General features: G+C 39.9%; 1 protein-coding gene across 3 annotated transcripts in view; it reads right to left on the reverse strand.

The window, feature by feature from the left end:
* Nucleotides 1-624: 624 nt before the first annotated feature.
* The window catches only part of WDHD1 (WD repeat and HMG-box DNA binding protein 1), an 83,465-nt gene continuing 64,430 nt past the window's right edge, over nucleotides 625-19,659 (reverse strand). The window contains exons 17-26 of one of the 3 annotated variants that reach the window (XM_032251124.1): nucleotides 18,598-18,712; nucleotides 17,804-17,935; nucleotides 15,247-15,464; nucleotides 14,717-14,832; nucleotides 14,478-14,531; nucleotides 10,498-10,535; nucleotides 9,938-10,108; nucleotides 7,219-7,349; nucleotides 2,839-2,977; nucleotides 625-911 (exon numbers count right to left, since the gene is read on the reverse strand). In XM_032251124.1, coding sequence (XP_032107015.1) covers nucleotides 711-911; nucleotides 2,839-2,977; nucleotides 7,219-7,349; nucleotides 9,938-10,108; nucleotides 10,498-10,535; nucleotides 14,478-14,531; nucleotides 14,717-14,832; nucleotides 15,247-15,464; nucleotides 17,804-17,935; nucleotides 18,598-18,712 — 1,315 coding nt within the window. In that variant the 3' untranslated portion in view covers nucleotides 625-710. Of the gene's footprint in view, nucleotides 912-2,838; nucleotides 2,978-7,218; nucleotides 7,350-9,937; nucleotides 10,109-10,497; nucleotides 10,542-14,477; nucleotides 14,532-14,716; nucleotides 14,833-15,246; nucleotides 15,465-17,803; nucleotides 17,936-18,597; nucleotides 18,713-19,659 lie in introns of all 3 variants that reach the window. The other 2 variants (XM_032251122.1, XM_032251125.1) reach the window with 2 other exon arrangements.

Raw genomic sequence — 19,659 nt, forward strand, 5'->3', positions numbered from 1 at the left:
AGACAGAGTCTTGCTCTATCGCCCAGGCTGGAGTGCAGTGGTGTGATCTCAGCTCACTGCAGCCTCTGCCTCCTGGGTTCAAGTGGTTCTCCTGCCTCAGCCTCCCAAGTAGCTAGAACTACAGGCACGTGCCACCATGCCCAGCTAATTTTTTTGTATTTTTAGAAGAGGTGGGGTTTCACCATGTTGGCCAGGATGGTCTCGATCTCTTGACCTCATGATCCACCTGCCTTGACCTCCCAAAGTGCTGGTGGTGTGAACCACCATGCCCAGCCTACTACATTATCTTATAAAGACAAACAGTTGCTTCAAACTCTTTAAAAAATATATGATGGGCCGGGCGCGGTGGCTCAAGCCTGTAATCCCAGCACTTTGGGAGGCCAAGGTGGGTGGATCACGAGGTCAAGAGATCGAGACCATCCTGGTCAACACGGTGAAACCCCGTCTCTACTAAAAATACAAAAAATTAGCTGGGCATGGTGGCGCGTGCCTGTAATCCCAGCTACTCAGGAGGCTGAGGCAGAATTGCCTGAACCCGGGAGGCGGAGGTTGCGGTGAGCCGAGATCGCGCCATTGCACTCCAACCTGGGTAACAGGAGCGAAATTCCGTCCCAAAAAAAAAAAATATATGATGAGTTTCCCAAAGACTCAAGTCCATATTCAAAGATGAGTAAAAAAATCCATTACTTTCCTAGGGTCACTTTCTTCCTTTAGTCCTGCTTAAATGCAAAAGCTGATAGTTTCTGATTCGCAGAAAAATCTAAAGGTTTCTGCTTTTTAGGCAAATCCAGATTCTCTTTTGCTTTTTCTTCCCGGTTTTCTGTTTCATCACTTTCATCAACTACACGTTTTCGCTTCTTTGTTTCAGCTCCATCACTTGCCATTTCTCCTCTGGCCTTGTTAGCCCAGGCCTTTGTAAAATAGCAGCAGTGAACAGAAAAGATTGTTAGGTAATAACAAATAGAAGTAAATGAGTTATTTACTTTTCCAGGTAATATTTTTATATATGAAGCAGAATAATTAGCACTTGAATTGTTAAGTGTTCTCATTGCTAACAAATCTTTTATTACTTAAATGCAGAGCACATTAAACATTTATCTTACTTTTATATCTCAATCTAAGCTTTGCTTGTATTAATCATACTAATTGCAAAATGCTATAATTGCAGTACTATGTAAAAAAAAAAAACCTTGTTATTCTTAGATAATTGCAGTTTCACATGCATTTGTATGAAATAATACAGAAAGATCCTGTGTAGCCTTGACCCAGTTTTCCCCAGTGGTAACATTTTGTAAAACTATAGCCTAACAATCACAACTAGGGGACTGACATTGAAACAATCCCATTTTAGTCCTACTCATTTGGGTATACGTATGTATTTAATTTTATTGTAGGTTGGTTTGTTTACCAACACAATAAATACAGAACTGCTCCCCCAAGACCCAACAGCAACTCCAACCCCTGGCAACTACTACTCTATTCTCCATTCTGATCATGTTGTCACTTCAGGAATGTTATATAAATGAGTATAGGTTCTTTGGGGTCTGGTTTTTACTCATTCAGCAAGAGCCAAAGTCCACTCATTTCATCTGTCTCTTAAAACTCTTTTAGTCTATAATAGTTGCCCCCTCCTGCTTTATTTCCCTGGCCATTTCAAGGGCTCTTCAAGCTGTAGAATTTCTCAAATTAACAAACTGGGTTTAAGTAAATGCTTAGGGTTTACCTTAAAAATACTGATTACATTTTTAAGTATTCAAAAACACAATCACACCCTTTGCCAAGTCTCTTCCTCTTTTGCAGTGTAAGGTGTTATTTATTCAGATATCATTTTACAACATTCTTTAGGATTTTTATCCCTTTATACTCACAAAAAATGAGAAACATAAAATTGTGAATGAGGTTCTAAATGACACAAAAGGTATTTAGACCAGTTTCTGGCTTCCTCATTATGCAACACCTTTATTCATAAAACCCCATTTACCAAAGCAAGTATCTGTGTTACTACGTGCCGTGCTGTGCCCTGCTATTCCTAAGGAAGTGAAACCTGAGGATTTAACTGGTACACCACACACATTCCTTCCACTCCTAACAGAAAGGCTGCTCCTTCTTTCCTTCACATGGCAGAAGTTCAAGAGGAGCAAGCCAACCACCTGTCCCCAATTCCATGTGAGACGCTGGAATAGAACACGTCTTTTTTTTCCCAAAAGGAATAGTCTCATGTAGTATTCAATGTGTAAGTAGATAGATTTTTTAAAAATTCTGCTTGCAAGAACCCTAAAGTAGTATTCAAAAAATGTGAACTCATTTTTACTTATTAATTTTTCCTCCCCCTAGAAACAGTCTCACACTGTCACCCATGCTGGAGTGCAGTGGCACAATCATGGCCTCTGCCTCCCGAGTTCAAGCAATTCTGTTGCCTCAGCCTCCTGAGTAGCTGGGATTACATACATGTGCCACCACACCCACCTAATTTTGTATTTTTAGTAGAGGCAGAGTTTCTCTCTGTTGGTCAAGCTGGTCTTGAACTCCTGACCTCAGGTAATCTGCCCACCTCAGCCTCCCAAAGTGCTGGGATTATAGGTGTGACCCACTATGCCTGGCCTTTTTAAAAATCATGATCATTATAATCATTGTTATTATTATTATTTGAGGCGACGTCTCACTACATTGCCCAGGTTGGTCACAAACTCCTGAGCTCAAGTGATCCTTCTGCCTCAGCCTCCCAATGTACCAGGATTACAGGTGTGAGACATCACACCCAGCCAAAAGGCATTTCTATGAGAATTTTTTAAATCTGGGAATTTACTAAGATCTCAATCTTGGCACAATTATTCTTACCTTTCTTTCTTCAGTTGACAATACTCTAAAACGAACCATTCCTTCTTTTATTATGTCTGTTTCATCTGAAAAGTCAGGATTGTCAGACAAAATATTACTTCTATTTTCTTCCAGCCACATCTGGAACCCAGTCTTTGGCCTAAAATCACAATTATGTGAAAATGTTTTATACTTAACACAGAGTTTAAAATGCCTTGTGATTTTAAGTTAGTAATCAACCATAAGTCTTTGATACCTATATAAAGTAATGAAGACACAGTTACACTTGTTAATATTCATATTAATATATATTTTTTGAGACAGAGTCTCACTCTGTCACCCAGGCTGGAACGCAATGATATGATCTCAGCTCACTGCAACCTCTACCTCCCAGGTTTAAGTGATTCACCTGCCTCAGCCCCCTAAGTAGCTGGGATTACCTGCGTGTGCCACCATGCCTAGCTAATTTTTTGTGTTTTTAGTAGAGATGGGGTTTCACCATGTTGGTCTCAAACTCCTGAACTCCAGTGATCCACCTGCCTCAGTCTCCCAAAGTGCTCGGATTACAGGCATGAGCCACCACGCCTGGCCTCATATTACTTTAAACTGCCTAGAGTCTGCAAGATCAATGAACTGGGAAAATCCTTTGTAAGGTCAATTCAAAAGGATCACTCACATTTGTATTTTGCAAGTGTAGCAATCATGACCTCTGTACTTTCAACTTTTTAATGAACATTGACAGGCTCAAGGTCTCCAGCCTCACTTAGCCCTTCTCTTCTAACCTGGTAAAATTCTTCCACATGTCCTTGGTAGGCTCTTTTTCCATTTCCCCAAACCTGCTATTTGAATACCTCACTTTTCTCAAGCCGCTTTCGCATCGCCTCACCCTTGCTCTCAGAGCTGACCTGCATCAGCATTAGGTAAAGCATGGACACAGCACATCTGTACATTTCATTAGATTCCACTCATGACACAAATTATCTTTAAGTCACACAAGTGAAGGTTTAATGCAAATATTTAACATTTATTGATCACGTAGTACCTATCAGGCACTATTCTAAAAGCTTTATGAGTATTACCTCATTTAAATGAAAATAACACTACGAGATAGACACAATTATTACCTCCTTTCCATCGGTGAGAAAAGCAAGGCTCAGAGAAGTGAAATAACTTATCCCAGGTTATACAAACAGTAAGAATCAGACCTAGGATTCAACAACTAGGCAATTTGACTCCAGAGTCTCTATGTTTAACCCACCAGTTATACGCCCCTCACTAGGCTGAACCTAAATGAATCCTAAATAACAAGTCTAAACTTTGTAATGTTTTTAAAAAAAAAATTATTCAAAAATTACTAGTATGACCATAATCACTTGCCCAATTTCTGAAAATACGCAAATTTTAAGTAATCTTAATGTAAACCAATTTCCAGGAAAATAACAGAACAAATCAAAACAAATTTAAAAAATCAAGGCTAAACAAAGGTTCTTGAATTTCCAAAAATTACTGAAGGCCCAATTTAATGAAACTTGGGGCAATGTCACTAGTCTACTAACAGCATGCAATCTTCTGCTTCTAAACAGCTATTTTTAAAAAGAAAACCAAAATAGAATATTTCTTTCTTTATTTATTTTGTTTTTTAAAGAGACGTGGGTCTCACTATGTTGCCCACGCTGGCCTCAAACCTCTGGGCTTAAGCAACCCTCCTGCCTCAACCTTCTGAGTACCTGGGACTACAAGAGTGAACAGCTACCTGGCTAAAACTGGATATTTCTGATTTAGTATATCAACATCTGTGACAAAATATTTGTTTCAACAGTGATAATTCCTTAAAATTTCAAAAAGTCAGTTTTCTATATAAGTGATAGTATGAAAAGTTGAATTATCAATCTTTTTATTGGATATAACTTAATACACTTGCAGCAGAATTATCAATCTTTTATGTTGTTGCTTCAAGAAACAGCATCTTGCTTTGTTGCCCAGGCTGGAGTGCAGTGGTATAACCAGCTCACAGCAACTTCAAATTTCTGGGCTCAAGCAACCCTACCACCTCAGACTCCCACGAAGCTCAGACTACAGGCATGTGCCATCACATCTGGCTGATTTTAAAACTTTTTGTAGAGATGAGGTCTCCCTACATTGCCCAGGCTGGTTTCAATCTCCTGGGCTGAAGCTATCCAACGACATCAGCCTTCCAAAGTGTTAGGCTTGGCCAGGTGCGGTGGCTCACACCTGTAATCCCAGCACTTTGGGAGGCCGAGGTGGGCAGATCACTTGAGGCCAAGAGTTTGAGACCAGTCTAGACAATATGGCAAAACTCCCTACCAAAAATTCAAATATAAGCAGGCATGGTGGTGCACACCTGTAATCCCAGCTAGTCAGGATGCTGAGGCACAAGAATCGCTTGAACCCAGGAAGTGGAGGTTGCAGTAAGCTGAGATCGCACCACTGCACTCGAGCCTGGGTGGCTGAGTGACACTCTGTTTCAAAAAAAAAAAGTGTTAGGCTGAAAAAAAAAAAGCATGAGCCACTATGCCCGGCCTATCATTTTTCTTAAATAAAATTTTCACTGTTTAAGACTTAAATTAAATTCAGAACAAAACAGGAAATGTGAAAACCACAGCTACTCCCTCAAATTAAACTGATTATCATAAAGTTATTAGGAAAATAAGATGTACTTTATTTTATTATTATTATTATTCTCCCTGGTCTGCTCAGCATGAAAAAATAAGATATATTATGGTAAAAATGAAATTGTGACTTTTTTTCTCTTTTTGTCTTTTTCTGAGATGGAGTTTCACTCTGTTGCCTAGGCTGGAGCGCAGTGGCAAAATCTCAGCTCACTGCAGCCTCCGCCTCCTGGGTTCAAGCAATTCTCTTGCCTCAGCCTCCTGAGTAGCTGGGATTACAGGCGTGAGCCATCATACCTGACTAATTTTTGTAGTTTTAATAGAGATGGGGTTTTATCATGTTGGCCAGGCTGGTCTCGAACTCCTGACCTCAAGTGATCCACCTGCCTCAGCTTCCAAAAGTGCTGGGATTACAGGTGTGAGCCACTGTAGCAGGCCAAAATTGTGACTTTTCAAATTTAACAGACACATTAAAAATAAATCCAGCATAGCAGAGATCAAGAACATTGGTAACATATTGTGTTTATGGACAAAGAATATGAACAAACAGGAACACTCATATTGCTAAAGGTGTATAAAATGATACATCAATGCAGAACAATTTAGCATTGGAATTGTAAGTGCGCATTAACTTGAACCATACCTGAATCCATCTTATGGCTATATATGCATCTGTGAGAAATGCTATTCATATAAAATTATTCATTGCAATACTGTCTGTACTAGCAAAAGACCAATAACCATCTTTCATCCACAAGTAGAGAACTACATGAACTATGACATATCTATTCAAAGGATGGAAAAGATTATCAAGCTCCTATTTTTCTATCCATCCATTTATGCATTTTTGTGATAGCCTTGCTATAGTATGAAGAAGTTTTTTACGTAGTAATATAAAATAAGCTGCAAAAACTATTGTTAAGTGAAAAAAGTAAGGTACAGAATAATGTGTAAAACAAAAAAAAAATAAACAAGCACGTATTTGTACATGAATAGAATAATTTTGGAAAGCTCCACAAGAAACTTGTTGAAGAGACTGTTTTGGGAGACAGAAACTAGTTGGATGAAACTACTTTTCCTCACACATCTTTTTGTATCTTTTGCTGTTTCTCGCCATTAAACTATTTTAAAGCAAACAAAAATTAATTATAAAATATAACATCCCTATAAAATATACCTACAACTTAAAACATATAATTTATTAAGGTATATTTTAATAAATACTGTAAACAGACCTTAATATTTGTGGCTTCCTTAAAGTCACAAGTGTCCAGAATGCCCACTACCAATGCCAATGTATTATTTATATTAAGGAATAACAGTGTTGCATAATTTTGTATTGTTGGGAAGGAGGCAGAGGAGGGGTAAGAAAAACAAAAGAAAAAAAATTTTTGCGGCCGGGCGCGGTGGCTCAAGCCTGTAATCCCAGCACTTTGGGAGGCTGAGGCGGGTGGATCACGAGGTCAAGAGATCCAGACCATCCTGGTCAACACGGTGAAACCCCGTCTCTACTAAAACTACAAAAAATTAGCTGGGCATGGTGGCACGTGCCTGTAATCCCAGCTACTCAGGAGGCTGAGGCAGGGGAATTGCCTGAACCCAGGAGGCGGAGGTTGCAGTGAGCCGAGATCGTGCCATTGCACTCCAGCCTGGGTAACAAGAGCGAAACTCCGTCCCAAAGCAAAAAAAAAAAAAAAAAAAAATTTTTGCATTGCTGCTACTGTATGCTTTTTACTTGGACACTGCATGCTAAATTTCTCTATGTACTGACCTTTGGTTTTCAGTGTTTTGAGGACATATAGCTGGGGTTTCAGATAATACATTTTTAGGATTTTCTTCTTTCACTTCCTCTGTTTTGTTAGGTTGAGAAGTTCTTTTCTGGAAATAGGATGCTGCAGATGCCTATAAAAACAAACATGAACTCTGCAATGTTATAAGCAAGTTCTGAAAAACATGAAGAAACATTTACAATTACTGAGAATTCTTATACTAACACATGAAATCTTGAGTTCTCGGTTGTAAATAAACAGGCAAACACATGCAAAACCAAAACACTACACTTCAAATTCCATGTTTTCTTTTTTTTTTTTTTTCCTGTGTGAATGACTTTATGGTGCAAACAAAAGGATTAATTCCCCTGATGTTTTGCTACTGAGCCAGACCTTTGCACATTCAAGAATATGGTCACTATATTGCTAGACTCTGTCCACTGAAGTTGGAAATAAAATGCACAAGTATAATTTCTCAAGATATGGTCTGCCAACTAGCAGCACTGACATCACCTGGGTACTTGTTAGATATACAGAATCTCACCTTACTTTACTTAATTTAAAAAATTTGCATTGTAACAAGATTCCCTGAAAGATCTGTATATACATTTAAGTTTGAAAAGCACTCCTTTAAAGGTCTAATGGCTCCGTTTTCCAATAAGGATATTGAACAGTGGCTTTCATAAAGCTATAGAGATTTTTTTAATCCTATAGAGGATTTGCAGAAAGGAGAAAAAAGACTTTTTTCTGTGCACACGAAATCCTTCATTTTAGAATCTAGCTGTGTATTACAGCCTAAGGGGGCCATCCCTGGTGTGGCTGGGCATCCACACATTTTTATTTATTTATTTATTTATTTAAGAAGAGAGAAAGAATAAAAAAAGAAAAAAGAAAAAAAAAGAATGAAGGAGAGGAAGAAAGAGGAAGAGGGAGAGAGAACAGGGGGTTGCTTTATTGCCCGGGCTAGAATGCAGTCTAAAAATGGGTATGCCTATAATTGTGTTTAATAATAGACATGAAAAAAAAAATGAGGGAAGAAAATAACTAACAAGCAGCCAACCAATATTTCATTTAAACCTGTAAATAAATAGGTGTGCTGTGGAACTGATAAGAGTGTATTTTGTGTATTTAAAGTGGAGAGTTCTATAAATGTTAATTAAGTCTACTTGTTCCAGATCTGAGTTCAAGTCCTGGATATCGATGTTAACATTCTGTCTCATTGATCTGTCTAATATTGATGTTGAAGTCTCCCACTATTATTGTGTGGGAGTCTAAGTCTCTTTATAAGTCTTACATATCGGGTTATTCCTGTATTGGGTGTGTATATATTTAGGATCTTTAGCTCTTCTTGTTACATTGATCCTTTTATCATTATGTAATATCCTTCTTTGCTTCTTTTGATCTTTGTTGCTTTAAAGTCTATTTTATCAGCAAAAATTGCAACTCCTGCTTTCTATTTATTTATTTATTTTTGCTCTCCATTTGGTTGGTAAATTTTTCTCCATCCCTTTGTTTTGAGTCTTTGTGTATCCTTGCATGTGAGATGGGTCTGGATGTAGCATACCAATGGGTCTTGGCTTTTTTTTGCCTGTCTGTGTCTTTGGATTGGGGGATTTAGTCAATTTAAATTTAGAATTAATAATAATATATGTGAGTTTAATATTGCCATTTAATGTTAGCTGGCTGTTTTGCCCAGCTAACATTAAATGGCAATATCTAAACAATAGATCTATTTTACTGATGACAAATCTGGGATCAAATGCTTAAGAGAGTGGACAAAATCAGAATATAGAACAAGGAACGATCAGGGCCATCTATAATATCAGCCATTATTAAATAAGAATATACATCAGAGCTATCTGGGTGATTTTAATAAAAATACAGACAGACGTTTGAGCTTCTGGGGTCTGAGTATATATATTTTTAAAAAGTGAATCTATAAAAAAAACAGCAGGAGGGGTGGGGACAGGATAGGCTGGATGTGGTGGCTCATGCCTGTAATCCCAGCACTCTGGGAGGACGAGGTGCGTGGATCACTTGAGGCCAAGAGTTTAAGAACAGCCTGGCCATCAGGCTGAAACCCCATCTGTACTAAAAATACCAAAACTAGCTAGGCGTGGTGACATGTGCCTCTAATCCCAGCTGCTCGGGAGGCTGATGCATGAGAACTGCTTGAACCCAGAAGACAGAGGCTGCAGCAAGCTGAGATTGTGCCATTGCACTCTAGCCTAGGCAACAGAGTGAGCCTCTGTCTCAAAAAAAAGGGTAGGGAGCAGGATAGTGGTCATAGAAGTCAGAATCTGCTATAAAGTGTGTAACAACTCATGAGGCAAAACAAGGAGAGATTCTGGAGCAAAAACACAACTGCTTTGGTGTTTTTTTTTTGAGATGGGGTCTCCCTTATATTGCCCAGATTAGACTCAAACTCCTGGGCACAAGTGATCCTCCCACCTCAGTCTCCTGAGTAGCTGGGACTACAGGTATATGCCACTGTGCCCAGCTGCAAAAACAGAATTGAACCCACTTCCCTAGCAAGACAATTGTCAGAATCTCCTATCCTATATCTGAAACAGTGAATAAAACAATCACAACCTCCTATCCTATATCTGAAACAGTGAACAAAACAATCACAGCCTCCTATCCTATATCTGAAATGGAACAAAACTGAAGACAAACAGATCCCATGCTGCTTACTGCAGATGAGGGTAGTGGAAACAGTACCTGCTTAGGCTTTGGCTTTGGAATCAGAGGCTTTATAATGGGAGACTTCTCATTATTTATAGTTCGATTAAGTGCAGTGGATTTCTTGGATGATTTGGCCATATTATCTAAAATATTAGTTGAACGTGCTGAATTCATTGACACGGCTGGTTCTTTGGAACTGGCTGATACCTAAAGAGCAAACTAGTGTTAGCACTTTATATTTAAAGAAGAAAAATAAAACCCCAAGAAATTTATTTTTTCTTTAAATTTCTGTTAAGTTTGTATTGCTGTCTCATCTTCAGAACTAAATACATTTGGTACAATCCAAATTTAGAATGATACATATATTCCCAAATACTATAGCTCCAAGAAAGATAGGGGTATCTTTCAAAACGCTAAAGGTACTTAGAAGGTAAGTAGAAAAGACAACTTTCAGCCTAAGTGCTGCTTTCTTTTGTTTCCACATAGATCAGTCTTTAATGCCTCGAAGTCTGGGGAGAGTCATCTCCTCATTTGAAAATATTTCTTTGTATGGAAATACATTTAAATAATATAAAACATAACTTTGAAGAGTTTACCTTGAAGGGATTTACTCGTCCTTGGCTGCTAAAGGTAACTGCACCTTTCACAAAAAAGAAACCCTTGCTTAATATGGTAGAAAATAGATGACTTCTGACATCTATAATACTAAACAGAATATTTTAATCCCCATTAAATGCAAACAAATGTATTTTGCAACTTTTTAAAATATTAACAACAGGCATCCTCTTTCCTACTTCTAAGCCAAAATAAAAGCTGTTAAATGTGAACTATCCCAATGTGCCACTATGAAACATATTCACTATGTACAGATCTTCTGCTACTGCTGAAGAGGGGCAGCTCATCTGAGCTAAGGTTAATAATCTGTTTACTTGTGTTCTGCATCCTACACCCTCCTGCTTTGTCAAAAAACCTGACCTATCAAGTTTCTTGACACCCTACATCTTTGACTTTTCCCTATGTATTGGCCCCTCAAGTTTCCCAACTTGAAACAACAAACAAACATTCTCTAAACGACATTCCTTCCAGTCACCCTGTTCTCTTGCCTCTGGCATCCAGCCTTTTTTTTTTTTTATTTTTTTTGGGAGACAGAGTCTCACTCTTATTGCCCAAGCTAGAAGACAATGGTGCAATCTGGACTCACTGCAATCTCCGCCTCCCAGGTTCAGGGGATTCTCCTGTCTCAACCTCCTGAGTAGCTGGGATTACAGACACCTGCCACCATGCCCGGCTAATTTTTGCATTTTTAGTTGAGACGGGTTTTGCTATGTTGGCCAGGCTGGTCTCAAACTCCTGACGTCAAGTGATCCATCCACGTTGGCCTCCCACAGTGCTGCGATTACAAGTGTATGCCACCGCGTCCGGACATCCAGCCAAATTTTTCAAGAGCTGTTGACACTATTATCATTTCCTCACCATTCATACATTCCTCCATATAATATAGCACTTCCAGCCCTACTACCCTACAGAATCTCCTCTTGCTAAGGCCCTCTATGATCTTTACATGGTCATCTGGTAAATATCTTTTAGTCACTTTATCTGCTCTGTCAATGGCATCCCACATAGCTGACTGTTCCTTTCTTCTTGATACTTTGTCTCTCTTGACTACTGAGATACTGCATTCCCCGACTTAGTTCCTTCTTCTCTGGGCCTGTGGACTCATTGTCTTCCAATAGTTGGTTCCTCCTCTCTATCTGATGTTCAAATGTTGGAGATTCCCTAGGCCTAAGCTCATTTTTCTTCTTGCTTTACATTCTCCCCCAATGCTTGCTTATCCATGGGAGGGAGAGAAGGGAGGGAGGGAGGGAGGGAAGGAAGGAAGGAAGGAAGGACAGACGGACTTTTCAGTTGAGCATGGCAACTTGCGCCTATAATCCCAGAACTTTGGAGGCTAAGGCAGGAGGATCACTTGAGCCCAGGAGTTCCAGACCAGCCTGGGCAACACAGTGAGCCCCTCTCTCTACAAAAAGTACACACAAGAAAATTAGCCAGGCATGGTGGCACACAACTGTAGTCAAAGCTACTCAGTAGGCTGAGGCAGGGGTATCACTTGAGCACACATGAGTTCAAGGCTGTAGCGAGCTATGACTGCATCACTGCACTCCAGTCTGGGTGACAAAGCAAGATACCCTGTTTCCAAAAAAAAAAAACAACAACAAAAAAACTTTCCATCTAGCCAATAAAAATTATTTCATTTATCTTGTTTCTGAAAATACTTTATAGAAGTTTCCCCTTTTGTCTCTCCTGACAGAGTGCTGGTCCCTTGCAGCTTGGTGCCTCCCTGATTCATACATCACAGAACACTCCAATTAATTCTTTAAGATTTAAGTGTGCTTAAGATTTTCTTTTATTACAAGAAACAGAGTCACTCTTCATGCCCTGAATTCCTACACTCTCTTCACCATCTTCAGAAACAGCTCCCCAATTCTGCACATTCTTTCTACCATCACCATCACCACTCTAGCTCAAGCCTCTACTCAATCTCACTTGGACTGCCTCTGTAGTCTCTTTATTTTATTTTATTGCTTGAGACAGAGTCTTGCTCTGTCTCCAGGTGCCAGGCTGGAGTGGAGTGGCGTGATCTTGGCTCACTACAACCTCTGCCTCCCCAGTTCAAGCAATTCTCCTGCCTCAGCCTCCCGAGTAGCTGGGACTACAGGTGCGTGCCACCATGGCCAGCTAATTTTTGTACTATTAGTAGAGAAGGGATTTCACCATGTTGGCCAGGATGGTCTCAATCTCTTGACCTCCTGATCTGCCCGCCTCGGCCTCCCAAAGTGCTGGGATTACAGGCATGAGCCACAGCACCCAGCTATTTTATTTTTAAATTTTTATTTACTTATTATTATTATTTTTTAGATGAAGTCTCACTTTGTTGTCCAGGCTGGAGTGCAGTGGTGCGATCTCCACTCACTGCAACCTCCACCTCCTGAATTCAATCGATTCTCCTGCCTCAGCCTCCCGAGTAGCTGGGATTACAGGCATGAGCCACCACACCCAGCTAATATTTTTTTGTATTTTTAGTAGACACGGGGTTTCACCATTTTGGCCAGTCTGATCTCAAATGCCTGACCTCAAGTGCTCCACCTGCCTCAGCCTTTAAACTGCTGGGATTACAGGCGTGAGCCACTGCGCCTGGCTTATTTACTTATTTTTTGATACAGGGTCTTGCTCTGTCACTCAGGCTGGAGTACAGTGGTACAACCATAGTCCACTGCACCCCCAAATTCCTGAGCTCAAGATATCCTCCTGTCGCAACGTCCCGAATACCTAGGACTATATGTGTGCACCCACCACATTAAAAAAATATTTTAATTTTTTACTTTTTGTAGAGATAGGGTTTCGCTGTTCCCAAGGCTGGTCTCAAACGTCTGGCCTCAAGTGATCCTTCCTCCTTGGCCTCCCAAAATGCTGGGGTTACAGACGTGAACCACCACGTCTGGTCAGTAGTCTATATCTGTTCTTCTTTGGCACAGTGTGCCATGCTATCTGCCTGCTTAAAATCTACAACAGTCTCTCAATGACCTTAGAATAAAGAGCAAACTCCTGGCTGGGTGTGGTGGCTCACACTTGTAGATCCAATACTTTGAGAGGTGGAGCCAAGTGAATTGCCTGAGCCCAGGTGTTTGAGACCAGCTTGGACAACATAGTGATACCCCATCTCTATTTAAAAAAAAAAACAAACGACCAAAATCCTTAATATGGACTACATAGATCCGCATGACTTGGCTCCTGCCCATCACTCCAAAACCCTTCAGCACCACTTTCTCTTTGCTCTCTGAGCTTTTCACATACCTTTTTGCAGCCTTCACTTCACACATACTGTTCCTTAAATCCAAATGCGTCTCCTCTGCTCCTGTTCCTATGCACCTTTGCCTTGCTGACTGTTATTCATCCTTCAGGTCTCTGCTGTAAACACTCCAGGAGGACTGCCTTGGAGTCCCTACCCATCCTCCACCACTGATGAGATGACAGCTATGTGTTATATGCTCTTTTCATACTCTACATGTTTCTAAAGTTAATTTTTAAAATCAAAGTAACATATGTCCACAGTTTAAAAAGTCAAATGGTGCTACAAGGTTTATGCTCCCTAACCCAAAAAGGGCCAGCAGGGCCCTACTCTAACCTTCTCTATCTCCCAGGCCCACTCCCTGAAGGCAACTATTTTCAACTCCTTTCAACTGTTTCTCCAATATCCTGCATGTTTCCTTAGTGATACCAAGATCTTCAACATCTGTCTTCTCAGCTGGGCTGAAATAGCATTAAAATATAAATCAACCAGGCACGTCTATTTGACTTCTGTATCCACCATTAAGTAAAATGCCTGACACACAATAGGCATTTAATAAATATCTGTTAAAAGACCACAGCTTCACAAACAACATCTGGGATTAAAAAAACAAAAATATAAACAAAAACAAAATGGCCCTAAGTGGTAAGGTGTATTTGAGTAGATGTGTCACTTTATAGATGACTTGCAAAATTTCCTTGATATTGCAAATTTATAAATATTTCTCACCTGACTTAGGTGAAACATCAGAGGAATCTGTACTTTTGGGAAACGAGTTCTGTCCTACAGATTAAAATAAAGCAATATAATATAAATGGGGAAAATAAAGTCATCCTCAATATTCAACAACCAGATAGCAAAGAGGTCTGAAACAAGTATGAGTATTCAATTTCCCTCAGTCAAGTAAAATGGGAAAAGCCACATCCATGATAGTTCTTATCATTTATGGGCTTGACAGTGTTTCTCACCATGCTTATGTATTTCCAGTTTTTCTTCATCATTAGCTTCTCCACCGTCCTTGGCATCTTCTTCAACTTGATTTCTGAACCTTGGCTGGCTCCATTCTGTAGCGGTATTACTGTAACTAAGAGAAAATTATATACATATAGTTTTTTTTTTTTTTTTTTTGAGATAAAGTCTTGCTCTGTTGCCCAGGCTGGAGTGCAGTGGCATAATGTCAGCTCACTGCAACCTCCACCTCCCAGGTTCAAGCAATTCTCCTGCTTCAGCCTCCTGAGTAGCTAGGATTTACAGGTGTACACAACCATGCCTGGCTAATTTTTATAGTTTTAGTAAAGACAGAGTTTCACCATCCTGGCTAGGCTCATCTTGAACTCCTGACTTTGTGATCTGCCTGCGTTGGCCTCTCAAAGTGGTGAGACTACAGGTGTGAGCCACCATGCCGAGAAAATAATATTATTCAATAAAGAGCTATGCAAAGATCAACTTAACATTCAAGAGAGTAAAGGAAAATTCAAACAACTGAATTATTTCTTACCCAGCATTCAGCTTTCTTCTGAAATCTTCTTCTTCTTCCTCTTCCACCTGGGTTGCTGTCAATTCGGCTGCCTTCTCTACAGCCAGTTCACTAAGTCTTTGAGCCAGTATTAATTTCCGAGAGCGAGAAGCATATTTAATGGCTAAATTCACAGCATTTTGAGTCATTAGATCAGCAAGTTCCACACAACGAAATTCCCGCTCCAGTTTACAAGAAAGCTAATCCAAAAAGGAAAAAAAAAAATCAAATCATATTAAGTAAAACTTTTTAAAGACACTGAAACTAATAAAACTCAGAAAATAGTTTTCTAGCTACTGTATCTTACCAGTTCTAAGACGCACATTTTTACAAGTTTTAACATCTACAAAATTGGAAAGTACCTTACAATTAATGGTGGGTATGGCCAGGCTCGGTTGCTGACACCTATAATCCCAACACTTTGGTAGGCTGAGGCAGGAGGATCACAAGGTCAGGAGTTTGGGGACCAGCTTGGTCATAATGGTGAAACCCTGTCTCTACTAACAATACAAAAATTAGCTGGATGTGGTGGCATGCACCTATAATCCCAGCTACTCGGGAGGCTGAGGCAGGAGAATTGCTTGAACTCGGGAGGCAGAGGTTGCAGTGAGCTGAGATCGTGCCACTGCACTCCAGCCTGGGTGACAGGGCAAGACTGTCTCAGGGGAAAAAAAAAAAAATTCAAGGGGGCCAGTCGTGGTGGCTCACACCTATAATCCCAGCACTTTGGAAGGCCAAGACAGAGGGATTGCTTGAGGTCAAGAGTTTGAGACTAGCCTGGGCAACACAGTGAGACCCTGTAACTACAAAAAATAAATTAGCTGGATGTGGTGGCATGCACCTATAGTCCCATCTACTCAGGAGACTGAGGCAGGAGGAACACTAGAGTCCAGGAGGTTGAGGCTACAGTGTGTCACAATCTTGCCATAATACTTTAGCCTGGGTGACAGAGTGAGACCCTGTCTCTAAAAAATACAAAAAAGAAAACCAACAAACTGAGAAAAATTGGTACTTTGACGATTACTAAGGGTTTCCTAATTCATAGAACTATTTTCTGCCTTAGATACTCCAGGTCTGATCCCTCAGCACAGAAACTTTAGATATTCACCTGGATGTCCTTTTCAAGATATCTAGTATCATTTATCTCTAATCAGTGCTTTTTTTTTTTTTTCTTTTCCTTTAGCTCCTACAGCTGAACATCTAATCAGTACTTTTTAATCAGAATGGTACTCTGCCTTAGGGGGCATTTATTAATAAAAAGGAATACTTTGATTTTCACACTGACTATGCTAAACTAAAGGCATTTGCCTGGGGGCCAGGAATGCTAAAGAACTCACCAATCTCCAAAGACACCAGTCCCCTATTGAGAAACACTGCCACGAGGAAAAGCTCCTCTAAGGCTAAATAGTAAATACATGAAACATGTTTCCTTACATGTGTTGTACAAAGTAAAAAGTCTGCTGGTTCCTGGACCACAAGCAACACTTTATAAAAGGAATAAAACTTATTGTACAATAAACTGAATTTTCTTAACACCAAACTTAAGGCCATGTTACATAAAGGTGACCGTAGTAAGTACTGCGTTTTAAAGAGAAAGAGTTGCAGCCGGGCATGGTGGCTCATGCCTGTAACCCTAGCACTTTGGGAGGCTGCGGTGGGTGGATCACCTGCGGTCAGGAGTTCAAGACTAGCCTGGCCATCACAGTGAAACCCCATCTTAAAAAAAAAAAAAAAAAAAAAAGAAAAAAGAAAGAGTTGCAATTTGCTCTGTGGTCTCATATACCACTTTTCTCTAAGAACCCTTTTTCTGCAACTTTAAAATGAAAAGTCTGGACCATTCACTCTGCCAACAAATATTGAAGTCTATTATGTGTTAAGCACCATGTCAATAACTGGCATACAGCAGTAAGCAGGTCTCTGCCTTCAGAGGCTTAAAGTCTAGTGTAAGACAAACAGATAAGAAATGATATCGTACTCCTTTCCATAAACCAACCTTGAGGGGAGACACAAGCACAGGAACTTTAAGACACCCTGCTCCAAAGATAAATGTACTTAAATATTCTACGCACCAAGCCTGGTGGCTGGCCACAAATAAACTGTCACCATACACAGCTGCCTAACCCAAAGAGGATGACAAAAGGCAGGCATATCTAAAAACCTGATCAAAGTTCTTAAGATTGCCAAGCCCTGAAGATTAAAAGACAGTCTACACTCACACTTTGTAAAATAATAATAGAAACCAGAGCAGTGGTTCTCAGTCACCTGGAGGGCCTGTTAAAACGGACTGATAAGCAAAAGCAAAAGGGAAGTAACCTCAGAGATGTTTATTCCTGCACATAATCTTAGCTACAAGGTAATGTTTTAAATATTTTAACTGCAAGATCAACTAGAAAATAGAATTTTAAGGGGGAAAACACCACCAGACAAAACTTAAGAATCTTAGGTTGTAGGACTTAGTCCTAATGCATAAACCTTTAAGAAATTCAACCTACATAAAAGCATTTAACTTTAATGTTTTCAGTATATTTATTTTACTAACCGCAAGCATTTTCATTAAAAGTTCCTGTTGCTCTTTTGTTGCTTGATTTTTAGTGCTCTCTTCATACTCATAACCATTTTTAGCTAAATAATCAAGGTGGTTGTGAAATATAACTGAACGCCAAAACTGCTCCTACAAAAGAAATAAAATTGCTTAAGGACAACTATCACCTTAATATGAGGGAAGTGTTAAATATTTAAGACACCAGTTTTCAATAAAATTTTCTGAAGTCCTTTCTACAAGTTTACAATTCAAATTCTAGTATGATACTATAGCTTAACTTCTTCTCCTATCCTTAAAAATGGGGGTTGGGGAGGAATATGGCATTTAATACAGTTTCCTAGCTATCACAGTTAATGCTCAGAGAACTTGGTAAACTAGCTTTTTAAAAGCTAATTTATTTCTTATTTAGAGTAACTAATTGCAATATTTCTGATGACAATTGATGACACAGGGCTAGGACTAGGACTAGGGTCAGGCAAGCCAGGTGCCTATGGCACAAAATATATGGAGGCACTTATTCTCAGGGACATCCTCATCCTGAGAGTAAGTCTTTGCCTAGTGGGTCCCTAATAGTCACACCCATTTACTTAGTAGACAAAGTTCCTAGAAGTAGTGATGGCAATCAGGTGGTCTGGTGATCATAAGCAGTCCTCCTTCCTCCCTGCTACCCCTATTTATGTAATTATACAGTAATGAATATCCAATACTGGCCACCATGACAATTTTAAAGGGTATGTATCACAGGTACTGCATTAACAAATTCAAAGTGTTAAGATAAGACTTCCACATACCTCCATTTGTCCTTTATCTGTTGCAATCTGACAGTAAGGAAGCTTAAAGGATAATATAGCAACAGCAGGGCGTGGAAGGGTTGGGGGAAACCGAGAACCTTTACAAGGAATGCACCTGTCAGTAAAGAAAAGTTCCACCATGAAAACTTGCTAACATGTCATAAAAACTGCAAAACTTGTGGGCAGCAGGAAAAAAGAAAACTGCAAAACTAAAAAATTTTCAAAAGTTAGTAACATAGTTTAGAAATATCATTATTCTAATAGCTGGCTTAATTATATGTAACACATATCTCTTTTTAAAAAAGTGTTTTAGTCTGGACACGGTGGCTCACATCTGTAATCCCAGCACTTTGGGAGGCTGAGGCGGGCGGATCACCTGACATCGGGAGTTCGAGACCAGCCTGACCAATATGGAGAAACCCCATCTCTACTGAAAATATAAAATTAGTGGGACGTGGTGGCACATGCCTGTAATCCCAGCTACTCAGGACGCTGAGGCAGGAGACTCGCTTGAACCCAGGAGGCGGAGGCTGCAGTGAGCCAGAGGTTACCGTGAGCCAAGATTATGCCATTACACTCAAGCCTGGGCAACAAGAGGGAAACTCCATTTCAAAAAAAAAAAAAAAGTGTTTTAGGCTTGATTAGGCATAAAGACTATCCCTATATGCATTTCAAGAATTGAAAAATTCCTTCTCACATCTCACTAGATTTATTTATTTTTTTTTGAGACAGGGTCTCACTCTGTTAACCAGGCTAAAGTATGGTGGTGTGATTACGGCTCACTGAAGCCCCACCTCCCAGGCTCAAGTGATCCTCCCACCTCAGCCTCCCAAATAGCTGGGACTAAAGGCATGTGCTACCATGCCTGGCTAACTTTTGTATTTCTAGTAAAAATGGGGTTTTGCCATGTTGCCCAGGCTGGACTCGAACTCTTGGGGTAAAGTGTGCCTCCCGCCTTTGCCTCCCAAAGTGTTGAGATTACAGGCATGAGCTACCACGTCCAGCCCCACATCTCACTTTATTAAATGACAACCACTAAAAGTGAAACCAGCTCTCTTCATA

The sequence above is a fragment of the Sapajus apella genome, unplaced genomic scaffold (genome assembly GCF_009761245.1).
Source record: "Sapajus apella isolate SASKATOON/1434 unplaced genomic scaffold, GSC_monkey_1.0 scaffold74, whole genome shotgun sequence".
Lineage (NCBI taxonomy): Eukaryota > Metazoa > Chordata > Mammalia > Primates > Cebidae > Sapajus > Sapajus apella.